Source organism: Dromiciops gliroides, chromosome 3, assembly GCF_019393635.1.
Source record: "Dromiciops gliroides isolate mDroGli1 chromosome 3, mDroGli1.pri, whole genome shotgun sequence".
Classification (NCBI taxonomy): Eukaryota; Metazoa; Chordata; class Mammalia; order Microbiotheria; family Microbiotheriidae; genus Dromiciops; species Dromiciops gliroides.
Window position 1 is genome coordinate 47,031,683 of NC_057863.1, and position 25,277 is coordinate 47,056,959.

Consider the following 25,277-nt stretch of genomic DNA (forward strand, 5'->3'; position numbering starts at 1 on the left):
AGGGATATTTATCTACTAGATAAATTATAACTAGATATTTTACTAAATAAAAAGTATTAAGCATGAAAGATCTAGGATGGAAATATAATGCAGTACTTCAAGATAATTAAGATTAAATGTATAAGCAGTGTGAAGAGCTATTGTACTTCACACATACAGAATAACCAATGACTTAAAATTCAGGCATATTGAAAAAACTGGGCCCAGAAAAATAGCATGATCGATTCTTGAATAACTAATAGCAAATATGTTCTTAAACTGTTCAAAAGTTTTAAATCAAATTTTAATTTAAATATATTTAACATATAAAGAACCCTGTGATTTATCTTTTTTAAAAATAATTTTGAATGTTATGTACTAGAGACTATTAAAAGTCAGAAGTTTTGGAGGGTGGGGCTGAGGGTCTGCAATATAACTAGTAAAAAAAAAGGGGGGGGGCCTGACACTTTATAAAAGAAAAATAGTTAAGAAAATGAAATAACTAAAATGAATAGGAAAAATAAAGACCCCCAATACTTCAAAATGTGATTAACCACAGTAATAGTTTTAAAAGTTGTGCTTTTATCTGGGAAAAAGCAACATATAAATTACAGATGTCAAATGTAATAAGCAGATGTAAATAAGACTACATTATAACCTAGTCAAATCCACAATATCATTACTGAACTGTGCCATTTAATAATTATTTATAAACTATACACCCATACCTTAAGGAAGTATTTAGGAATAAGCTTGAACAGTGACTGAGTGAAAAAATATATACTCGTGCACACATGGGCTCACACAGGCACACACAAACACAAACATCCAAATATTCTAAATCAAAACTGGAAAGAAGTCACAGGGTATGTAAGGACAGAAATGAGTCACTGCCGGTCTTGGTTTAAGGATGAATTTAGGGTTAGGGTTTGCGGGTCTAAAATCATCACCTGGGTGTAAGGGGCTAAAATTCTAGCTAGTCTGTCTAAAATATCTAATGAGTGGTCACCAATAAATTATAAGCTTTAGCAAGAGTTAGACTTTTAAGCATTTATTAAGGAGAATAAGAATTTGGTGAAGAGAGAGGGGGGGCCTAGATTCATCTATCTGTCAAAGGGAGAGCGCATCTTTAGCTCTGCTCTCCACCAGAGTCCTCAGGAAAGAGAGCAAGAGCACCAGCCTCGCCACGTCAGCAAAACAAGACAGAGGACTGTGACAAGTTTCTAGCCAGGAAAAGCCAAGTAGAGTGTTCTGGTGAAGGGAGGGGCTTTTAATACTTCATCTTGTTTTGTATGTGTATATTCTTTTGCAATATGGCTACTAGTTCATGTTTTACATGATTTCACATGCATAATCACGATCGGATTGTTTGTCTTCTCACGGGACGGGGGAGGGGTCAGTGGGGAGAAAAATTTGGAATTCAAAAATTTTTAAATGAATGTTAAAAATTCTTTATGCGTAATTGGAAACTATTTAACAAATAAAAATACATTTAAAGAAAAAAAATGCACCCAGTTCTGGGTCACAGATGCAGATTGTACTGAGAAGGGGGACCTGAACCTATAGGTAATATTTTAGATTGAGAAGTGGAGTGGGCCCTAAGCTGTATAGTGAAAAAACAAAAAACAAGACCAAGTTCAGAAGCAAGCAGCAGCTGTGTGGTTCTGACCCCAGGAGAAGAAAAGGAATCTTCCCACCATATCACTCTGACCTAGCAATGACTGAACATCATAAGGGACTAAACAAGGATAAACTTACATTCCAATATGAGACGATTTGTGTATCCCTTCTGATCTTAATCACTGTGGTCATACAGGGAGTCTAATTAGAGAAAGGGCCTGGGAATGGTTATGTTATATCTAGATGAAGACACAGAAGAATGGAAAGGGAGGGGAAAAGGAATACACACTGAGGGGCCTACCGGTAAGAAGTGAATGGAGGGAAAGTCTATGCAAACAATAAAGGTGTGAGGTGGAATGGGGAATAAGTGAATGCCCATCTGATAAGAGAGGAAGAAGAGGAAGAAGACACACAGAAAGGCATTTCACTCAGAAGCAGGAAGGAAAGGGAATCGGGGAGAGGGTAAAAGAGTGGGTAGATTAAAGTAGGGATCAGCTCTAAGCAAATCGATTTCTAACCAAGGAAGTACACAATGATTTATAGCAACTCTTTTTATGGGGGCTGGAAACTGGAAACTAAGGGGGTTGCCCATAAACTGAGCATGAATGTGATGAATATTACTGTGTTATAAGAAATGATGAAGAGGATGGTTTAAGAGAAATGGGAAGATTTGTATGATTTAATGCAGAGTGAAATGAGCAGAACTGGGAGAACAATTTCTTTAACAAGACAAACAACTTTTCAAGACTTAGGACTCTAATTGACACAATGACCAACTGTGACTCCAGAGTTACAATAAAAGTCACTGCCTGCTTCCTGACAGATGATAGACTCAGAGTGCAGACTGAGACATATATGTTGAACCTTGTTAATGAGGAAATTTATTTTGCTTGACTATACATACTGTAATAGGATTTTTGTTTTTCTTTCTCAGTAAAAAAGTGTGGCCAGAGGAAGAGAAGGTAGATTTTTCACTAATTAAAAACAACAACAAAAATTAAAATAGAAATGGCTACGGCAAAGGTAAAGACCAATAGTCCCATGGGGTGGTCTGCTTTGGAGGATAAAAGAGTAGCAGTAGCAAAGCAGAAATTGGTCAGTGTGAAGACGAGAGTGACAAGATGAGGGGGAAGATGGGAGGAAGAGGAACACAGAAGGCAGCACTTTAGTTGAGTCTTGAAGTAACCAGAGACTGAAAGAGGCAGAGGTGAGGAAAGAGTAAAGCCAGATGTAGAAGAAAGTCAGTAGGAAGGCACACAGACTGGAAATGGAGCAAGATTATGTGAGGAATGGTAACCACTATGGTTAAACTATGGTAAAACATGTAAGAATATGTGAGAAGGTCAGAAATGTAGGAAAAGTCCAGGCTGGGAAATACTCCAAAAAAATGAAGAAGAAAAAAAAGAGGGTCATTGAAATATCTTTTTTACATGACAGAAAGGAAGAGAAGGAAGTTCAGAGAGAAATACAGACAAGTAAGATAGCTTTTATAGTAACAGGTTCAATTTATTATATTTTTTTAAAAAGTATCTCATGATCTTTTTATTCTGTTCTGAATGTGTATATGGAAACATTCTCCCTTTATTGTTGTTCTTTAAATTTAGCTAAAAAGTAAAAATTTTTAAAACATGGCAGCATCAGAATACTTATAAAACTAGTGGAAAATTGAATAAAAAGATTCATGAAGGCAATATACGCAATAATTAAAACCAAAGTAAATGGGAAGAAAAAAACAAAACTAAATTCTGTCAAATTTTAATGACCATTGCTTGTCCCCGAAGAAGAAATGAGAAAATGTACCTCTCTTCCTTCAGTGGAGAGGGGAGGGTATGGAATATATAGTATATACTATACTATGAGGTTCAGTTGATGTATTGGTTAGTTTTGTGGAGATGCTTTTTTTCCCCTTCTACAATTCTTTGTGAAAAAGGATGGCTCTCTGAGGAAGAGTGGAGATATACTTGGAAATGCAAGTAATTTTTAAAAAAAGAAATGAGGGTGATTTAAAAAAATATTTTAAAGATTTTGTTCAGGAGAGAGAAATGCCAAGAGCCTGAACTAGATGATTATATTGTGAATGAAGAAATGGATTATTAAATATCACAGGATGATTTTTATACATGGCAAGTATATACATATATATGTGTGTGTATATATATATATATATATATATATATAATATAAATGGAAATGTGTGTGTACATATAAAATCTTTTCTATTCACAAAGAGAAAGGTATTCAGTTGTTTGGCTATTCCCCAAATGATAAAAACAGCCTTGGATGCTCAATCTTTTCTTCTTAAAATCCTCTACAATAAGTTTGCTTTGCTTGCAATTACTTCCTTGAAAGTATTATCCTCCCTTCTAACCCATTCCCCGCCATCTCCACCTGGTTTCCCCGTCAAGTCTGATGTATTTCTACACCAAAGTGCTATGTGTATGCTTGCAAGCATGCAATGCTTCTGTTTCAGGTAAGACTAAAATTCATTTGATGCCCCACCCATCTCTTCTTCCATGCTTATATACTCCTATTTTCATGGACCCCATTATAAGAAATAGCAAATTCCATCCCTTCTTCCTATGCTAGGATATTACTTTCCCTCTCCCTCTCTTTGTCCTCTTAAAACTTTCAGAACAGAACTAATTCACTCCCAGGTGTCCACTGTTTTTCTTATTTAACTCCCTCAATGCCCTTTGGAGACATTAATATTCTGAAGGGACCTTGTTTCTTCTTCCTCCCTATTATATAAAGCACCCGGGGCTATCCTAGTCTGAGTACTGCAGTGTAGCTCCAGTGAATACTGTATCTGCCCTGGTTGTTACTGCTCCCCAAGGGCCCAGTTATGGGCTATAGTAACCTGGAGCATTCTTGGGGGCGTTCCACTACTGCTGCCTTTGGACAGAAACCCTACTGGCTACATGTCTCTATCCCTTCTCTGGTCACACTAGAAATTGTGTGCTTGCTTGATGATGTTGGTGCTGACTTTGCTGGTGGCCTCTTGTGCAGTTCTGGGGTAGAAGTCACTTATACTTTGGTTTCTGATCATTATTTGGTCTGGTCTGCCTCATTTCTCACCTGTCTACACTATTCTGAGACAACTCTGACTTCTGCATGATGGCCCAGAAAATTCATTATTGCAAAAACTTCATCACCCTACAAGATCCCATGAGCCTTAGTACTCTACCTCACACCTAGCCTCTGCCCCTCTAATGGAAGAGCAGACCCACGAATTCCCACAACCTCCATTTACAAAGGTAGCAGTCTATCTCTTCCCTCCACCTCTCGACTCCCTAAACTTATTCTTCAAGATCTTGCCAAGCACATCAATTCCTCCACCCTTCACTGTCAGTATTTTTTTCAGGGCATATTCACTCAGGCTATATTCTCTTCCTTTTGCAATCTCTACCCCTTGATTAACTAGTTGGATTCTACTCTACTCAAGAAGTCATCACTGTTCATGCCTCACTAAACTTCAATCCTGGATTATTCCAACCATCAACCCCAACTGCTTCAATTTACGTCAATCATCATGGACGTCATTGCAGCAAAGCAAATCCTTCTCCTAAAGCCAGTCTTAGATCTCTACAGGTGTCCCAAATCTTCTCTAAGCCTCCCACTGCACCCCATCTTTTCCCCATCTCTTCCTACTACACCTCCCAATAAGGATTTTATTTCCAACTGAACATTATAAACACAAGCCATGAGGCAGCTAGGTGGCACAGTGGATAGAGCACCAGCCCTGGAGTCAGGAGGACCACAAGTTCAAATCCGGCCTCAGACACTTGACACTAGCTGTGTGACCCTGGGCAAGTCACTTAACCCCAATTACTTCATCCAAAATAAAATAAAATAAACACAAGCCAAAATGTCTGTTCTGTGATTTCACTGGTCTGGCTGTTCCATTCACCATAGATTAAAAATCCTCTGTGCCTTCTCATGTAGAAGATTCTCATCTGCATCTTCCTCTAAATTTTCCATAAGAGATTTCACTGAAGTGTCTGAATGGATTCCTCTGGTTCTGTTATTACTCTGGAGGATGCCAACATAGAAACAGGTTGCCCATTTATTTTAACTTATTTTCTTTAAATAGTCTTCCTATCTCTTTTTCTGGCTAATCAAGCCTGATATTGTCATTTTTTGTTTATAAGTCATTACCGGTATAACGAAGGAGAATCTGGTCCTTAAAGCATATACAGTTTGCTCTACCTACTACCAATCCGCATATGGCTTTGGTAAATCTGCTTCCTAGAAGGTGGAATGGAAATTCTAGCCCTGTACTTCAAAGCATGCTCAGGTATTGTTTCCTACCTGCTTGCTACATGAAGAAATTGACTTGGCTGCTTGAGCAGAAAAGACAAAGTTAAGCTCTCTCTTTCCTGGTGGTGACTGAGGTCAGGACCCGTATAAGCCTCAGAGGTAAGTGAACTACAATCCCCACTTTGGCTGTCTGACAAATGGCCATGAACACAGGGAGAGTGTTTTTGCTTCTTCCAACTCTGCTGAACCTATTCTTCCCTGATAATGGATGAATGAGTATCATAAATGGAATGGACCAGGATGCTAACTTGTGAACTTGGCGAAGTAGAGGAGGCACCAGACGTCCGTTGTTGGGAATCCTAAGCAAAGAAGGCATACGTGTCACAGGTGAAAGAGAATCTGTGTTACATAGCCCAGCAGTGACCCCAACATTCCTTGCAGGTCAGAGAATGACTGATCCACCAACTACAGCTGCCCTCAATGTGAGCATGCCCCGGTTGGGGGAGAAATTTTTGTACTTTGGGTTTTGCCATATCTTTTCAATAAATATCCTTATGTAAAAGCAATGGATGCTAATTGCTTATCAGTAATTTTAAGATGTCAACTGACTGCATCAAACTGGCAATGGCAGGAATCACTGGTGACGGACGGTGGAAGGAACGCACTGGATTGGGCTCGGAACAGTCGAAGAAGAGCTCCTCGCAGGGAATCTAGAACCTTAAGCTAAGATGTGAGTATCTAGGAAGCTGACCTACCAATGAAATGGGGTTGGGAGCATGAGAGCAGAATCTATAGGAGAGCTACAGTAGTTATACTGTCACAATCTACCAAATAAAAAGGGTACTTCAACTTTAAACTATAGAAACACCCGTGTTATAAGTTCATACTCCCTAAAGGGAGGCTCCAGGGGAACGAAACTACAAGATAGCATTACAGCGAGATTCCAATGTATTTAAAACTTAACAACAACCATCTGGGAACAGAGAACATTCACTTGCCTTTCTTGAATTTATGTATAGGGAGTTTCTTCAGTTGATCTTTACGAAGACGATTCCTTCTAGCTCTATGTCTGTCCTGCACAAATTTTGTGATCTAAAATTGACAGAAAACAATGCAAAAGTATTATTATATATAAGCAGAAAAGGAATTTATTTTCAATATAATTTAAATAAATTTTGTTTTATCCATTTTTTTTTAGTTTTCTTGAGAGTGGATGAAAAGTAAAGTTGAAAAATTAAATTATATTACTGATTAGTTTTCCACAGTCCTTTGCATTTTGTATTCATTGACCTTGATATATTTAATTTGCTAAGAAAGCATTTTAAATGTTATCACAAAATACATGCAAATTTGTACAATGTAAAGCATACAGATTAAGACTAAAATAATGGAAGTAATAGGGCATATAATGAGAGACTTACAATGGAATTCTATGTGCTATGATGCCCTGGACCAAAGCTCAGTAAAATGTTTATTTTAAATGATAGCACTATGTTGCTGATCAGTGATTATGCATACTGTTTAACTTGATGTGTATCAATATGATGGCTAACATAAGCATTTCTTTTGTCAAAATCATCACAAACTACCAGGTTTTTATAATGCATTTTCATCAAAAAGCATTTATTAAAATGTGTTTCCATCTGCTTTCTATCTGTTTTCAGATACCATCAGTTCTTTCTCTGCAGATGAGCTACAATCTTCATAAGTCTTTCAGGGTTATATTGGATCATTGCCTTGCTGAAAATAACCACATGCTTCCCAGCAGATCATCCCCCACTCTTGCTATTATTTTGTATACAGTACATTTCACTCTGCTTCAGTTAAATTTTTTTTTCATTTCCTCTTTGACAATTCCTTAATCTGAAGTTTTGGGTTTTTTTGACTGTTTTCTCTCACAACTAGCTAATATGGGAATTTTTCCATGACTACTCATGTATAACTTATTTTGAATTGCTTGAGTTCTTGTGGGTGGGGGGTGGGGATGGAGGGGGGGAAGAGAAGTTGGAACACATAAAAATTGATGTTAAAATTTTGTTCTGGGGCAGCTAGGTGGCGCAGGGGCAGCTAGGTGGTGCAGTGGATAGAGCACCAGCCCTGAAGTCAGGAGTACCTGAGTTCAAATCTGGCCTCAGACACTTAACACTTACTAGCTGTGTGACCCTGGGCAAGTCACTTAACCCCAATTGCCTCACCAAAAAAAAAAAAATTTTGTTCTTACATATATTTTGGAAAATAAAATTCTATTCAAAAAGAAAAAAAAAGCATTTATTAAGCACTTAATGACATGGAACAGTGTATATTAACAATTAAAAGAAACTGGTAGAGCTAAATCTTCTCCTTGTCTTCTAAGGACTTAATATCAAAGACTGACTCTAAGATACATATGTACAAGGGAAAAAAAATAACAAGATCAAAGTATGATTGTGACTGCATAATCCAGTATTTTATATTATATATGGGTCATGGTTTAAGTGCAGATTATAAACAGGAGAGAAGAAAAGGAAATATTTAGAGATCAGAAAAAGCAACCATGAGTGGTTTACATCTACAATTAGCTAGAAGATAGGAAGCAGTCAGCAGCCCTATAACAACTCACAAGATTTTCTATTTTAATTTGTACAAAATATAGCTGTATAATTTTTTTGAAGATTTTTCTTCTTTTGTGTGAAGGACAGCAGATACAACTAATATACCTATTATAAATTTCAAACAATATATTCTCCTGAACATGATGAAAAAGGGACCCAAATTTCTAACTTCTCAAATAAAATTAGGAGAGGAGATCATAGGGTAAATTTTCATGCAATGTAAAGGGGAAGTCTTTAATACTTTATATATTTAGATCTCATCCACTGCCTTTAAGAGGTTAAAAAAAAAAAAAACTAAAAAGTTAACACTCTCAAGTTAATGATTTACGCACTGTATATCCAGCCCAGTGAAAGGCACTGCATTCTAAATATTTGCTATGTCTTCTACTTCTTTTAATTTCCTCTGTGAACATGGTCTAGTGGTTTGTTTGATCCAACTTAAGACATAATAAATTAAATCTTGAAAAAAAATCTGATTATATTGGCGAGGCTAATATTCTTGTCTGTGATAATGTCTATGGCAACAAATACTTGAAGTGATAAAAATAGAAGCAACCTAAAGAAAGAAGTGTTCTCTTCCCCTTGTCTGTCCCTACAATCCTGTAAAAAAAGGTAAACAGTTGCTCACTTAGTACTTCTGACTACAAGGTTCATTTCTGCCTTTCCCCCTTGCTCTTATAATATAAACATGTTGCTGATTCCTGCTACATATAATAGTTGACATTGTTTGGTGATACACAAGTTGAGAACCTTATTGTCCCAGTCATAATTTTACACAGTAGTTAGTGAGTGCTGTTAAGGTGGTGCTGTTAAATGCCAACAAAAATGAATAAGGATGCAGATTGACTTAGAAAGCCACAAAATAACATTATCTATGTTACACTGTATTTTTTATTTTGTTAAACATTTCCCAGTTGGGGGTAGCTAGGTGGTGCAGTGGATAAAGCACCAGCCCTGGATCAGGAGGACCTCAGTTCAAATCTGGCCTCAGACTCTTGACACTTACTAGCTGTACAACCCTGGGCAAATCACTTAACCCTCATTGCCCCACAAAAAGAGAGAGAGAGAGAGAGAGAGAGAGAGAGAGAGAGAGAGAGAGAGAGAGAGCGAACATTTCCCAATTATATTTTCAATTGGTTTGGCCACCCTGAGGAATTTTGCAGGCCGTTTGCACCTCTGAGCTATGAGTTTGACACTTCTGATTTAAGGTAACTAATAATACAAGATAAGATGGAACATACCCAAGTTACTTGTCTCCTGACATTAAAGCTATTGAAATACTAAGACCCACATTCTAATTCCAGTAGAGCAGATGAAAATGGGGTCATAAAATTCAAACAATTAAATAATCCTTACATTATTCTTAATTGTAACATGGTGAATACTAACCAAAGTTATGCAAGTGGATCACAGAACATTACACAATATATCTTCTGTTCACATACTGTTCACTCAATTAAAATACCAAGTGAAACTAGCAGAAAAAATATATTTCTGGATTATAGACAGTGATATCTTAGATAATTTTATAACTGAATAGTACAGAATTAAATAGTGGACAAAATTCTCCTAAGTTACCTTTTTCCTTTTTAATAGAAGTTGTGGAAATGAAGGTAAACTATACAATGTTTCCTACTTGAAAATTTACCAGGTATTCAAAATTATTCTACTCAACTCTAAGAGGATCAGAACCAGCATAGCATAATCATAGTCTAAAGCTGTGTACAAAAGTTCAATTCTCGAGTCTCTCTATTCATATAGATCCAATGCTTCTCTATCATGCTACCTTTACCATCTGTTAAAAACCATCTTCATCCTCAGCTTTCTATACCAACCCCTCAACAGAGGACTTGAACTCATACTTTACTGAGAAAACAGAGGCCATTTACCAGGAGTCTTCTTCCTTACTCTGCATTCTTCCTTTGACATTATTCCCTGATCTCTCCTTTGCTCTGGCCTCCTTGTATGAGATGGTCTTTCCTCTCGCCAAGGCCAACCATGTACCTTTGATCTCCTCTTCAGGACACTGACTGCACATTCTCTAAATTCAACCCCCTTTGGGCATTAATTTTCATTTCTCCTTATCCATTTGCCTCTTGCCTGGATGCCGACCCACAGAGAGGACCAGGTCTCTCCCAACCCTTTAAAAAGATGCTCGTCTGACACTAGCATCCCCCAAGTTATCAACCTCCCACTCTTCCTTTTCACATCCAAATCTTTTAAGTCCTTTGTCCTCCCTGCCTCCCCTTTCCCTCCTCAACCTATTGCCAGAGCATTCCATTCTGCTGAATTCTCTCTCCTCTCTAGGTCTGCAAAACATGCTCTCTGCTGATTCTTGTTCCACCAGTGTGACTGCTTCTGCCGCTCCCTCGCAATCCCTCTTCCTAGACCATCAGTCACACCAAGGCCATCGATTACTGGGGTATCTACCCCAAGGCTCTGTCATGGGCCTGCTTTTCTCACTACACTCTCATTTGGTAACCTCCTCAGCTTACAGAGAGAGGGCTTGATGATACTTTCTACTTAGTAGGTGACTGACTGTCAGAGCTACCTATCCTGCCCTCATCTCTCTCATGTTCCAGTACTTTTTCACCAACTACCTAGTTGTTTCCTGACTGGCTGACTGTACTGCAGAAATATTGTATAAGGTCAACACTATTATTCCTACAGGGAAAAAATGTGTCATATTGCTTTTTTCCTAATCCCTGATGCTGTTTTAAAAAAATATTTAAAATTACCTACCATGAAGATGACGATCAAGATGAGACATATGCCCACAATGATGAGGAATGGTATCAGGTAGTATTCTAGAGGAAGGCTAAACTCCGGAACCAAAACAATATGGCCTCTGAAGAAAAACCCAAAACAACATTTGCAAGTCAGTATTTGTCATGCTTTGTAAATCCTTAATGCAGCCACATATATCTCTGGTTTAGAGTCTGCCTCTGATGCTTCACAGCCAGTGGTAACCACACACAGGTCTCTTTGTCTCCTTGAAATCAGATTTCCTCATCTAATCATGTTTTGAGCCTCCAATGGAATAATCTATGGAAAGTACTTTATAAAGTGTCATGTGTTATGAAAACTCGCATTCATGAGAAAACCAAATAAAAATGGAAGTGTAACCGAGCTCTTTCCTACACAGCACTGGATCACTGAACCCAAACTGGTCTGCCATCTATGCCAAAGCCCTGGGTAGGCATTGATGCTAATAGACACAAAGTAAAAACCCAACTTCTGTATGTTTTGGGGGAATGTTGAATGTTGAAATGTTTGCACCAAATGTGTTCAATCATCTCCATAAGTATCACCAGGTTTCCAGATGTCCAGTTTCAGTGTGAGCAATAATCACAGTCCGGCTCCTCATCATTACTTCAGGTCTTAAGTACACCTTCCCAGGAGTCACATGGCAGAGCTGTGGGGTTATTATCAGAAGCTTAGAGCACCTCATTAGCAAAATGGCCAATGTCCTCAGGTGAAGGACCTGTCCATCACACTACGTACTGGGCTTCTCCACGAATGGGACGCTCATCTCCAGTTGTCTTGGTCCCACAGGACCTTCCATTTACACGGAATGTGTCCAGTACATACAAAATTGGGTGCAGGTTTCCTCCCCCACCACTTTAGAATGTGAGCTCTTTGAGGACAAGGACTATTTCTGTGTCTGACTTTCCTTAGCAGAGGAAAGCAAAGGTGGCTAGGGGGCTCAGTGGATAGAGTGAGCCCTGGGCCTGGAATCAGGATGGCCCAAGTTCAAGTCAGGCCTCAAATATTTACTAGCTGTGTGACCAAAAGCAAGTGTTTTACCTTTGTCAGGCTCGGTTACCTCCTCTCTAAAATGGGAATAGCACCAACCTCCTAAGGTTGTGAATTCTTTTTCATTTTTAATATTAATAATTTGGATTTCTTCTTTTTAATCACATTAGCTAATGGTTTATCTATTTTATCATCTCTTTCCTGAGCTTCAGTTTAGCATATCCAACTGCCTATTTATGGGTCTGCAATAGAGCCATCTCAAATTCAATGTATATGTAGTAGAAATAGCACCTGCTTAGGAGACAGAAGACCCAGGTTCAAACCCACTCCCACCCATACTTATTAACTACTGAAAGTTTGGTCAACTCATTTAAGTTCCCTCGGTCTCAGGCTCTGACTCTGAAAAATGAGAGATGGCCTTATAGGTTTAAGGGGGTTCTCCAAATTTGAATGGGGGGAAAAAAATTAAACCTTTATTTTCACTAATCTCTAACTGTCCTTTCAACTGCCAAAGGAGTCTATGACCAAAAGAAAATTTCTGAGCTAGACAGTGAAGGTATGAGAAATAAAAGTATTATCATTTTATATTAGCTAATATAAATCTAATAAAGTGAATTATGGAATATGAAAATATATTTTTAAAAACCTAACAAAGGAAAAATTTTAAATCCCAATTATATCACTAGAATCATCATTTGGGGGGCAAGTTATTTATGTGACATAATTAGGAAAAGGATTTTTTTGTTTGTTTTTGTGGGGGGTTATGTTTTTTAGGGTTTTTTTAGAAAAGGGTTTTAATCAAAGTATCCTTATACTATAGACTTTTCCCCCTAAAGCTAAGATTCTAAAAGGATCTAGCCTATATACCATCACACAGCCTGAGGATCATTTGGATCATAGTCAATGAAACAGGAAATTGAATTTAAAATCATGTATACAATGTTAAGGGCATTAAGCAGTCAGACTTTACAGACCCTAAACAATAAGTGAAAAGGCCTCCCCCTAAAACAGGGCTTCTTAAGCTTTTTGTTTCATGAATCCCTTTGATGCACCTCACTGGCTCCTTCCCAAAAAGATGTTTTTAAAAGCATAAAAGAAAATAGGACATATCCAAAACTGAATTCATTATCTTCCTGCCAAAAGCCCTATCCTTTTCCTAACTTCCCTAATACCTTTGAGGGTGCTACCAACCTCTTGGTTCACCCAGAATCAAACTCTCTAGTTGTCATCCTCACACTCTTGTTCATTTATTCAGTAATTCATTCATGCCCAACTCTTCATAAGCCTGTGGACCACACTGCCCATGTGGTTTTCTTGACAGAGATACTAGAGTGGTTTGCCATTTTCTTCTACAGTGGATTAAGGCAAACAGAGATTAAGTGACTTGCCCAGGGCCACACAGCTAGTTAAGTGTCTGAGGCTGGATTTGAACTCAGGTCTTCCTGATCCCAGGCACAGCACTTTATCCACTGAGCCATCTAGCTGCCCCATTCATACTCTTTCACCCATTCCCATATCCAATGAGTTGTCAAATCTTGTCATTTCTCCTTTGTAAGAACTCTTGTATAAGCCCTCTTCTCTATGAGACTACCACCATTCCAGTGTATGCCCTCATCACCTCACACCTTGATTACTACAGTAATTTGCTGGTTGGTTTTCTTTCCTCATATCTCTTCCCCACTCCAAACCATTCTTCACTCAACTATTGAGTTAATCCTCCTACATCACAGGTCTGACCATGTCAATTTCCTTTTCAATAAATGTCAGTGGCTCCCTATTACCTTCAGCACCTAATATAAAATCCTGTTTGGCTTTTAAAACCTGTCATAACCTGGCCCCTTCTTCCTATCTTTCCAGCCTCCCATAACCTACTCCCTCTCTCACACATTCTGCCCCTAGTATCACTAGCCTCCTTGCTGTTTCCTGAACATAAAAAAACCATCCCAGCACCAGCCCTGGATTCAGGAGTACCTGAGTTCAAATGTGGAGTCAGACACTTGACATTTACTAGCTGTGTGACCCTGGGCAAGTTACTTAACCCCCATTGCCCCGCAAAAAAAAAAAAAAAACCCACAAACAAACAAACAAAAAAACCATCCCAAACTCCAAGAATTTTCACTGGCTTCTCCCATGCCTGGAGTCTCTCCCTCCTCATCTCCACCTCCTGCCTTCTTTGCTGCTTCTTTAAGAAGCCTTCTTTGGTCCTCTTTAATCTTAGTGCCTTCTCTCTGAAACAACACAATTTTTCCCACGTGGATCTTTTTTGTACATAGTTATTTGCATGTTACTTCTCACATTAGACTGTGAATTCCTTGAGAGTGGAAGCTGTGGTTTTTGCCTTTCTTGGTATCCCCAGTGTTTATCAGAGTGCCTAGCATATAAGTAGGTCCTTAATAAATTCTAGTCAACTGACTGACTATATGAGATTACAAAGGAAATCAAAGGTTAATGAAACTAAAGATGGGATTTTTTTTTTATCCAAGTTCACAGGCCCTCTGAAATCTATCCAAGGCTCCCAGATTAAGAACTCTTGCCCTAAAGACTTCATTACATTTGAAAAAGAAAGATATGGTATAAAGTAAATGAATTTAGAGTAAGTGCCTCACAGAAATGATGTGAGGATCAATAAAACAAAGTAATTAAAGTGCTTTGCAACTTTAAAACACCACAAGTATCATTGTTTTTATCTACTGGTGAAATTTGTTGGGAGAAGAGTAAGTATCCCTTAATCTATTTTAACACATAATTAATACTTCTAGCCTACAGTAATAGCTACTTAAGGCTACATAATCAATCAATCATCAACAAGCATTTATTAAGTACAACTATATATACCTCTCACTGTGCTGATGGAGATGTAAATGAAAGTTAAACAATTTCAATTCATAAGGAACTTATAGCACCCCAAGGGAAACAATATTTACATAATAAGTATATGTAGGAAAAACCCCAGGGAGACTAAATACAAAACAAATTCAGTAGTGGAAAAATGGTGGTGCTTTCAACAAAAGCAAAGACATTTGAGAGTTGGAGGGAAGAGGGCGCAAAAAGGAGAAAGAGATTTGAACATGTTGAGGTGCCTCTAGGACAACCAGTTTGAAATATATAATAGGCAGCTGTTGATGCTACACTGAAGCTCAGAAAAGAGACTAAAGCCAGATATATAGACCTAGGAGTTATCTGTGTAAAGGTGAAAATTAAATCCAAGGTGGTTGATGAAATCAATGAGAAGAGGGAAAGTCCCAGCAAAGATACATCAAGAATTGAGTCAGACAGGAAAACTAGGAGAAGTATCTTAAAAATCTAGAGATGAAAGAGTAGTCAATATTATCAAATACAGCAAAGAGATCACGATGAATAGATTAAGAAAAAAGAAACCGGGGCAGCTAGGAGTTAGGTACTCCTGACTCCTGGGCCGGTGCTCTATCCACTGCGCCACCTAGCTGCCCCTAGGAGTACCTGAGTTCAAATCCAACCTCAGACACTTGACACTTACTAGCTGTGTGACCCTGGGCAAGTCACTTAACCCCCATTGCCCCGCAAAAAAAAAAAAAAGACAATGTTGATCAATTCAGGGGGAAACAACTTAACAGAAGGATTATCTGAGATGGAGGACCAGATGGGAAACTCCAAGAGTAGGGCTGAGGAGCTAGTTTTCCCCCACCAAACACAGGCTAATTTGTCTTTTCAGGTTATGATTATTTTTCCTTAGAAATCGATTTCATTTGGAGCACAGAGTGATATCAATAAGATTATTGTATTTATTCACCTCTTCATATTTAAAATATCATTCCTTGACTATTCTGCCAAATTCTACCAGCAGGCACACATCTCCAACAATATTACCTAATTTAAGGCTTGACCCAAAAATGGCAAAAAGAGGAATAGGTTTTTAAAATGTATAATTTACCTTTTCCTCAGGATGGCGCCAAAGGCGAAGGAAGCAGTTGTTTCCCCCAAGATGGAAGCCAAGGCCAAGGCCCTGAAGGCCAAGAAGGCAGTATTGAAGGGTGTGAACGGCCACAAAAAGAAGAAGAGCTGAACATCCCCCACCTTCTGGTGACCCAGATACCCTCGGAAAAGTGCCCCAAGGAGGAACAAGCGTGACCGCTGTGCCACCACTGTTTCCCCTGACCACCGGGTCTGCTCTGAAGAAGATAGAGGACAACACCCTTGTCTTCACTATGGATGTCAAGGCCAACAAGCATCAGATGAAGCCATAAGAAGCTTTGTGGCTATGGAAGGCCAACACACTGATCAGGCCTGATGGGGAGAAGAAGGCCTGTGTCCCACTGGCTCCAGACTAGAATACTTTGGATGTTGCCAACAAAACTGGAATCGTCTAAACGGTGTCCAGGGCCTGAATTCAGGAGGACCTCAGTTCAAATGTGACCTCAGACACTTGACACTTATAGCCCTGTGACCATTAGCAACTCACTAAACCCTCACTGTACTGAAAAAAAAAATTATTAAATAAACTCCTACATCCTACTCCTGTACAATAAAGAAATTTTCCAGTAAAAAAAAATGTATAACTTACAATATTTTCTGGATTTTTACTTGTTTCATAATAGATCTGTAGTCAATTACCTCAGAGGATTACTGTGAGGATCAAATAAAATAATAACGTAAACACTTTATATCAAAGTGCTATATAAGCATTTGCTGGCTATCGTCCTCTTCATTCTGGTCACCTTGCTGCTTAACATTTGTTTTGTTAAATAAATCAGGCATGTAGAAATAACTAGCAAAGGGAATCTTCCCTAAGAAAAACAAGTCTATTTTTATCCTGTATTTTCAAATTGTTTCAATCTAGTTTGCTGATATTTTATCTTTAGTCATTACTTGTTTTAAAAACCACACCACTGTTTAAAATTATTTTTAGCCATCAAAGGCAGTTTTATGCTATCTTAGTTTCCTTATCTATAACAGAATACAATTTTTAACCTTTATATGCTACAATAACCTGGTATTGAGAAGAACTCCAAGTCACACACATAGATTTTTCTATACTTCAAGGCTTTATCACATTTAGACTTAGAAAACTATGCCAGAAAGTCACAGTAACAAAACATACATTCTCCAGGGATAAATAGACCAATTTTTAAAAAGCAGAAATGTAGCATAGTACTATCATTTTAACTTGATATCACAGACATATATCGAAGAGTAAGGCTGCGAGGCCATTTTTATTTTTCCTTTTAGATTTGATAGAGCAAAGTACATATAAGTACATTTATTTAAAGGGATAAGTAACTTGGCATGGAAGTCTTTATATAGACAAGCAGTATCAAAACCAAACTACTAGAATCTCCTGCTGTAACAAGTGGAAAATGGAGACTAAGACTCTGAAAAGGATGTCTATGCGCTGCGTTCCACATCCTTTGATAAAATGAAGAGGAGGGGCAGCTAGGGGGCGCAGTGGATAGAGCACAGGCCCTGGAGTCAGGAGGACCTGAGTTCAAATCTGACTTCAGACACTTAACACTTACTAGCTGTGTGACCCTGGGCAAGTCACTTAACCCCAACTGCCTCACTAAAAATTAAAAAAAAAAAAATGATGATGATGATAAAATGAAGAGGAAACAAAATTAAAAGCAATAAAACGTCTCTACCATTCAGCTAACGTTATCTGTGAGCTGACTGAGAGAAGAGACCAGCAGATAGAATGGAAATTCCGGAGATGGAAATAATGCCTTGTGACCTCTTCACTTCGGTATTAACCATGCTACTAATGAGCTAATACTATTATAGAAAATTAACCGCAATGACTCTGCGATCAGCATAAACAAACAAATTCTGCACACACTTTAACCAGTACCTCCAGTAACTTGAGAGTGACACCAGAAACACTCTGGCACCCCCTGCTGGATATTCATGGTTAGGAAGCCAGAAGGGTGCAGAAGGAAAAATGAGGTAGGTTCCTATACACCCAATACTGAGGAAACAATGGCAAGAAGGGAAAGGACATGAAAAGAGTTTATTTCTTTTGGAGAGCTTCTTGTTTTAAGTCTTCAGGCCGAATTTGGCACAATTTCTTCCAACCAACTATCAAAGCTCCCACCCTTAGAACTTTGAAAAACATTCCTCAAAAGCTACTCCTATATTTTCATTTTCTTTCTACTTAAGTCTTCTTTGGGCATAAACAAAAGATGATTAAAGATTCAAATCAGAGGGTCAATTTAATAATTATTGTTATGATTGTCCTTATTAAGGAATCTTGTATGATGCTAACATCTGCTTCATGCATCCAATATCAACCATAGCTTTAGCTCAGCATCCAGACACATGCCAAGATCAGAGCACAAACTAGCACAGGCCAAAGGGAGCCAGAGCCCAGGTGCCAACACAAAATGAGTGTGGAATGTCTCCTTCTAGATTGGTTCCACTGCTTTGGCCAGCCCTGGTGACTGCCACTTGATAGAGTCCTGGCACTCATGCTTCTCTTCTGAAGTGTGCCTTCCAAAGCCGCCTTGCCTGGGGATCCATGTCACAAAGGGGATGCCTGGGATCACTGAGGGACTAGAAAAAGGACAATCGGCAGGGGATCAACCACTATGTCCCCCAAAATATGTAACTCCTAGATGGCTAGGAAGAAAGTGTTTCACAAGCGACAAAGTGCTACATAAAGAGCTTAGTGTTTTGTCTTCAGCTGGTAGCTAAAGATATACATTAATTATAGGGAATATCATAGACAGAAAAAATATAATTGTGTTTTCAAGGGTTACCCAATTTCATACTTAAATACAAAAAACGGACCTGTGATCTTATCAATGGATCTACTGCCTCCAACGATGCCAAATAAAATCCATTCATCCCTTCCCCTCTTTTAAGAGTTATCCAGGTCCCTGCTTAAGTTTGCCCCAGGGGGTCTATCTAATGTGCTTGGGGGGGGGGGTGTCTCACTTTCAACATTATGAGGATAACGATGGATCATTGCTTATCCCTTGTTCCTACAATGTAACCAGCCTTTTCCTTTTCAAAAATGGTATCGATTGGAGCAGCTAGATGGCGCAGTGGTTAAAGCACCGGCCCTGGATTCAGGAGTACCTGAGTTCAAATCCGGCCTCAGACACTTGACACTTACTAGCTGTGTGACCCTGGGCAAGTCACTTAACCCCAATTGCCTCACTAAAAAAAAAAAAAAAATGGTATCGATGGGGCAGCTAGGTGGCACAGTAGATAGAGCACCGACCCTGGAGTCAGGAGGACCTGAGTTCAAATCCGGCCTCAGACACTTAACACTTGCTAGCTATGTGACCCTGGGCAAGTCACTTAACCCCAACTGCCTCACTAAAAAAAAAAAAAAAAAAGGTATCCAACAGCTTGTCCTTCATATTTTTTTTCTTCTAACGTATTACAGCCTTTTAATATTCAGCATGAAATTCTCTACTGGATGATCCTCAATTTAAATTTTTCAGAAACTGTAGTCTACATAACTCATGACCATATAACAACACTGAAAGAATGTTCTATTAAAAACATAGCCAGAGGGGCAGCTAGGTGGTACAGTGGATAGAGCACCGGCCCTGGATTCAGGAGTACCTGAGTTCAAAGCCAGCCTCAGACACTTAACACTTACTAGCTGTGTGACCCTGGGCAAGTCGCTTAACCCCAATTGCCTCACTAAAAAAAAAAAAAAAAAAAAAAACCAGCCAGGGCAGCTAGGTGGTGCAGTGGATAAAGCACAGGCCCTGGATTCAGGAGGACCTGAGTTCAAATTTGACCTGAGACACTTAATACTTACTAGCTGTGTGACCCTGAACAAGTCACTTAACCCTCATTGCCCCACCAAAAAAAAAAAAAAGAGAATGGGAGGAGTCTAGAAAAGCAGGACAATTGAGAGCAACAAGTTGATCTTATTATATACTTTAAAAAAAACAAACAGCAAAGAGGTATATCAAAAAGAACTAATGTTATATGAACAATCCTTTCTTTGTTTTACTACATATGCAAATATCCATTTTACTTGGTGTCAGGTGATCTTAAAAGAACTTTGTAAATTCCCCAGCACACTCTCCTCCTCTTCATTCTGGGTCCAACTCATTGTTTACTGGCCATTTATGTCCAACCTTTCATCTGGATGACCTCACACACTGTCCATTCAGCTCCATCTTAGACTGTCATACCGAACACAACAGGCATTCTTTATTTCCTTGCGTTTTTTCTTGGTAGATAAGTTAGATAAATTTTTTTTGAGTGATTATGGATCTCAGCAGATAGGTAAAATTCTTTTGACTGATTCCAGAGCTCACTTAGGTTTTGAAATGTTAATGGGGCTTGAAACAATGAGCACAATGCTATCTCCAAACAGAGGCATCTAGAGGGGCTTTACCATCTATACAGAATTCCTCCTCCACTACAGGGGTAAATGAAGGAACAAAAAAGGGAGAGAAAATACCTTTTAATTGAAAAAATAAGTTCATGCTAGTCCCAAGCTTAGGTCTCTGTGAGATACCTGTAACAGGCTGCTTCATCCCTTTTGCTACTTTTTGTGCGTCTTTCCTCCTGACTTTTAAGCAGGAGCAGGATCCTGTCCATAAGAGATGCACAATAAAAAATAACTGTTGGATGAATAATCATATATTATTCAAGCAGGTTTTTTACTTTTAAAGAGTTTTAAAGAATCCCATCCGGCTATTAACAGGAGATAAACTAATGTTGACAGAGAAGTCACTGGTACTAATCTTACAGAAGGTAAAATGGAATTCATGTCTCTTGGTTACATGAATGATCACAAAACACTCTCAGGAGTGGGAATGGGTATAATTTCGGTTTGAGTTCATCAGTATCTCCTTTGATATAACTTGGTGTGATGCTTCTCCATTTTTCCCCATTGAAACAATTAAATTTGTGCTCAAAAAAGACACTGGAAGAGAAAATTACGCCTATGTAAATGAATAACAGGCAATAACATATTTATTAGGATTAATATTTATTTCAATACTTCAAGGATATGTAACTGTACTGATAAGGGTAAATCTTCCACTGACTGTCTGCAACCTCTCTCCAACATCCTAGATAAATGAATGAATGAAAAAGCATACTAGATACTCACGCAAATATTTGCAAGACCATGTGCTAAGTGGTGGGGACACAAATAGAAGAACAAGACAATATCTACTCTCAAAAGAACCCACATACTAACGGGGGGACCCATAGAAGGCTTCAGCTGCAAGTCAGATGGGAAGAGGGTTCTTTCCATGCAGTCGCAAAGCAGGTGGTACCGAATCTTCTTTAACATTATTTCCACTGATCAAAATTATGTCCATTTCTGACCCTAAACCATTTGACAAACCCCAAAAAACCCCACTGGTAGCCAGAACTTTCTTTTCTAGGTCTTCAGTAGCTGCAGCTGCTGAGGAAACAGGGGCTGAAGCAAACTCTGGTGGCAGATGATGAAGATATCAGGCCCGTTGTCTCCACAAATGTTGAATAAGTGACAGGGAACTTCAATTATCTAAGTTATCTGTCTAAAACAGAGCAACTAGCTACTTTTAAAAACTTATTTTAATGATTGCGTCACCTTTTAAAAGGAGGGGGAACTAATGAGGAAGCGACTTTTGGCCCAAAATTTCATCATCTTTTGGTGAACCTGGAAATGAGTCTCTTTGTATAACAGACAAAGGCCATTGTAGTTAAGACCTATTCCAATTTCTTATCAGACTATGAAGGTGATTCTGAGTTCTCTAATTTTTTCAGCTACCAAATCAGAAGTGTTTCTAGTATGAGCCTGGTGATGAATAAGAAATATCTGATCAAAAATTCTAGAATACGGGACAGCTAGATGGCACAGTGGATAGAGCACCAGCCCTGGATTCAGGAGGACCTGAGTTCAAATCCGACCTCAGACACTTGACACTTATTAGCTGTGTGACCCTGGGCAAGCCACTTAGCCCCAATTGCCTCACCCAAAAAAAAAAAAAAAATCTAGAATCCCTGGCTATATAGGTCCTCTAGAATTCATTAGGTCTACTCTCTTGCCCCAGAGTAGGACTCAATTTAAACTCTACCATTAAGAAAAGCATTTCTCCTTACTTTAAAAATCAAGACTCCAGTCTTCCTTAGCAAACTATCCCTATATTCTAACCCAATCAATTTAATTCAAGGCAGTATGTCATATGCAAACAATTAGCACAATGCTATCCTTTATAAGGTAGCAGAAGAGGAGGAGGTAATTCTGTGTCTTTTATTGAAGGAAAGTTTAGGTCTCAGGTGAAAAGGGAATCATGGGGTAAAGAGGAGAAAGAGAATGTAGGACTGAGGGGAGAGAGTTTCTGACAGTAAAATCTGTCAATCAACAAATCAAAAGCATGTATTAAGATCCTGATCCTTGTTGTTATCATCTTCAGATCAGCCATTCTTATGGAAAAGTTCCCACCTTTCCTTCCCAAATACATTCAGTACTTAGCTTATCATCTTTTTCTCTACTCCAGCCCTTGTTCACTTAAAACACTGTGACCTCCCAGTCCTTTACCATCTTCAACACTCATGATCCCTTTCACTAATCTTTCTCAACCATACATAGAGCCTCATCTCATTTTCTGAAGTTCAAATAAATCTGTTCTCGATACCAGAATTCCTACAGATGTCTGTGGTTAAAATCATAGAAAATTCCTTAACAGTATACAAGTATACAAGCAGAGAAGTAACTTTGTTCAATGACTGATTATTAATCAAAGGCATTTGCTATTATCATAGAAGTTTTTCACAAGGTCCAAATGGAAAACAGATTCCCAATAGATACTGAGGCTTCCAGATACTCCTGTATGCAGGAGCAAACTGCTGCTGTTATGCCAACCGCATGAAGTCCTACAACATTAACAGGTCTTTTCAAAGGTGTCTAAACACTATTCTAAATAGATCAGTATAGCAATCTATAGAAGAAAACTTAAAAGGATGAAAAAATACCTACTGTCCAGACTGAGGCATGTGGCTAGAAGGTCAGTCCACTGAATTTATGTATCAATAGATAAATCTAAATTATTATTACTAGGTATTACTGACAATGAGTTGGTCCCAGAAATGAATAAGAGGAAGACAACTGGCTGAACTGCATTTGGAAACTGTGCACTGTTTTAATCATCACAAGTTTCTCACTAGTACAAAGATTTTCTCTAAAAAAAAAAGTTCTCCCATTAGGTCTGTATGGTTGTGAATCTTTTAAAAACCACAGTCTCTAAAAAAAAAGTTACATGTGATACAATAGGGAATGGAAAAATAAATGGTACGTACAAGAAGGCTATAGCATACATTTAGTAATGATCAACATGCAAAAAGTGGTATCTGAAAAAATGTGAAATACTACCTAAAAAGAGTGTGTGGGGAGAGCAGATCATGTGTGAGAGAAAGTGATAATAAACGGACAGACATCCCAAATGCTCCACTACTATCACACCCCTAAAATATAAAAAACCTTAGAGGAATATTGCAGGGAGGCTGGGCAGATCTTCTGTGGAGGAACTCCAAAGGATGAGAAGTAATGAACAGGTTACAGTCTGCATCGATGGAAGCAATACCTGCACATGAGATTATAGCTCCACTGAAAAACTAACATAGAGATTCCTGTGAATGACCTTTGAGTAACATATCAAAGTGTTACAAGAGCAATGCAAAACCCACAATACGATGAGATGAGTTGGGCTATGCTTCTGAAGTGCTCTGAGTGAGGTCAGTTGACCCTCCCCCAATACAAACCTTTAGCCACTGTCCTATCCCTTGTTAGCACACACAGAGAGACCACTCTAAAGCCGTGCCTCTGGAATGCCTGCTCTTTGGGGTTCATTCAATCCACATTTATCACTCAATCAAGACTCTGGTGGCTGTTACTAACTGAGCTCCAGGACTGAGCTCCTATTGGTGGAATTAGAGTTTGCCAGCACTTTGGTGAAATAATTGACATTCACATCTGCCACAGGTGCATGAGAGCAGGAGGGGGAGCATGAGACCAGGATTCTGGAGCCGGTATCCCCTGTGAGCCCTTCTCAGCACTCAAGGTCATCAACGGCCCGGCTCCTTGCAATCTAGCCATTCTTCTGCCACATTACTCCCCTCTCTATACACCCTACAGTACAGCTACCCTGGCCTACTCACCACTCCTTCCTTCTCTGTACCTTGGTGCAAGAATGTCCCCCACTGCTTAGGATTCTCCTGACTCTCCTCTGGCCTCCCAGAAACTCGGGCTGACATCCTCAAAGACTCAACTGAAGCCATACTTTAGATGGCAGGTCTTTCCCAGTTTGTTCTCAAGTTACCTTTAGCCATGTCTGTGCGTCTGTGTGTCTGTGTACATGTGCGCGTGAGTGTATGCATGTGTGCATGTTTGCACGCATGGTCTCCCCCATTAGAGAGCAGGGAGCTCTTTTTTAGTTTCTTTGTATCTCCAGGGCTTAGCACAGTACCTGGCCCATAGTAAGTGTTTCAATATGATTTGACTGACTGACTGATTAGCATGTTGTGAGGAAAAGAGACCTCAAAGCACAAGTAACTTGAAACAAAAGCATTATATAAATTTAGGGCATAAACTAACTTAATTATTGATGATAAAGTGAAGAAATTTAGTCCGGATGACATCACGAACCTTAGATGTCATTTGGTCCGATTCCCTCATTTTACCAAAGATGTTTTATAATTACTAGTTTATGAGTTAGACTAAAAAAGCTTCTAAGGTTCCTTTCAGCACAGATTCAGAAAAATATGAGAAAAATCAGAGCAGAAAAGACTCTGGAACAAGGCTCTTTACACATTATCGTAGAACTTCAGAGGTGCCCCAATCCAAGAGCCTTAATTTCAGATCAGAAATTACATCTCAGTAACTTTAAATGATTTGCCCAAAGCCATCCACAAAGCATTTAGCAGGGATGAGATTTGAACCCAAGTCCTCAGTTGTTCAATTTATTTCCCTTTCCATGGACACGCTGTTGCTAATTATCATTTACTAATAAAATCTTCCTCCTTGCTCCAAGTTTCAAAACTACTCACCCAACCAAACTTTTTTCTGATATACTAAATATCACTATTAAATTATCTTAATTTCACTCTTTTCCCTTCACCTTCCCTCTACTGACTGAAGCC

General features: G+C 38.7%; 1 protein-coding gene across 1 annotated transcript in view; it reads right to left on the bottom strand.

Annotated features, from left to right (window-relative positions):
* RNF13 (ring finger protein 13) overlaps positions 1-25,277 on the bottom strand; it is a 104,168-nt gene that overhangs the window by 21,209 nt on the left and 57,682 nt on the right. Inside the window, exons 7-8 of the mRNA XM_043996238.1 lie at positions 11,190-11,295; positions 6,855-6,948 (exon numbers count right to left, since the gene is read on the bottom strand). Of these exons, the coding sequence (XP_043852173.1) occupies positions 6,855-6,948; positions 11,190-11,295 (200 nt within the window). The remainder of the gene's footprint in view (positions 1-6,854; positions 6,949-11,189; positions 11,296-25,277) is intronic.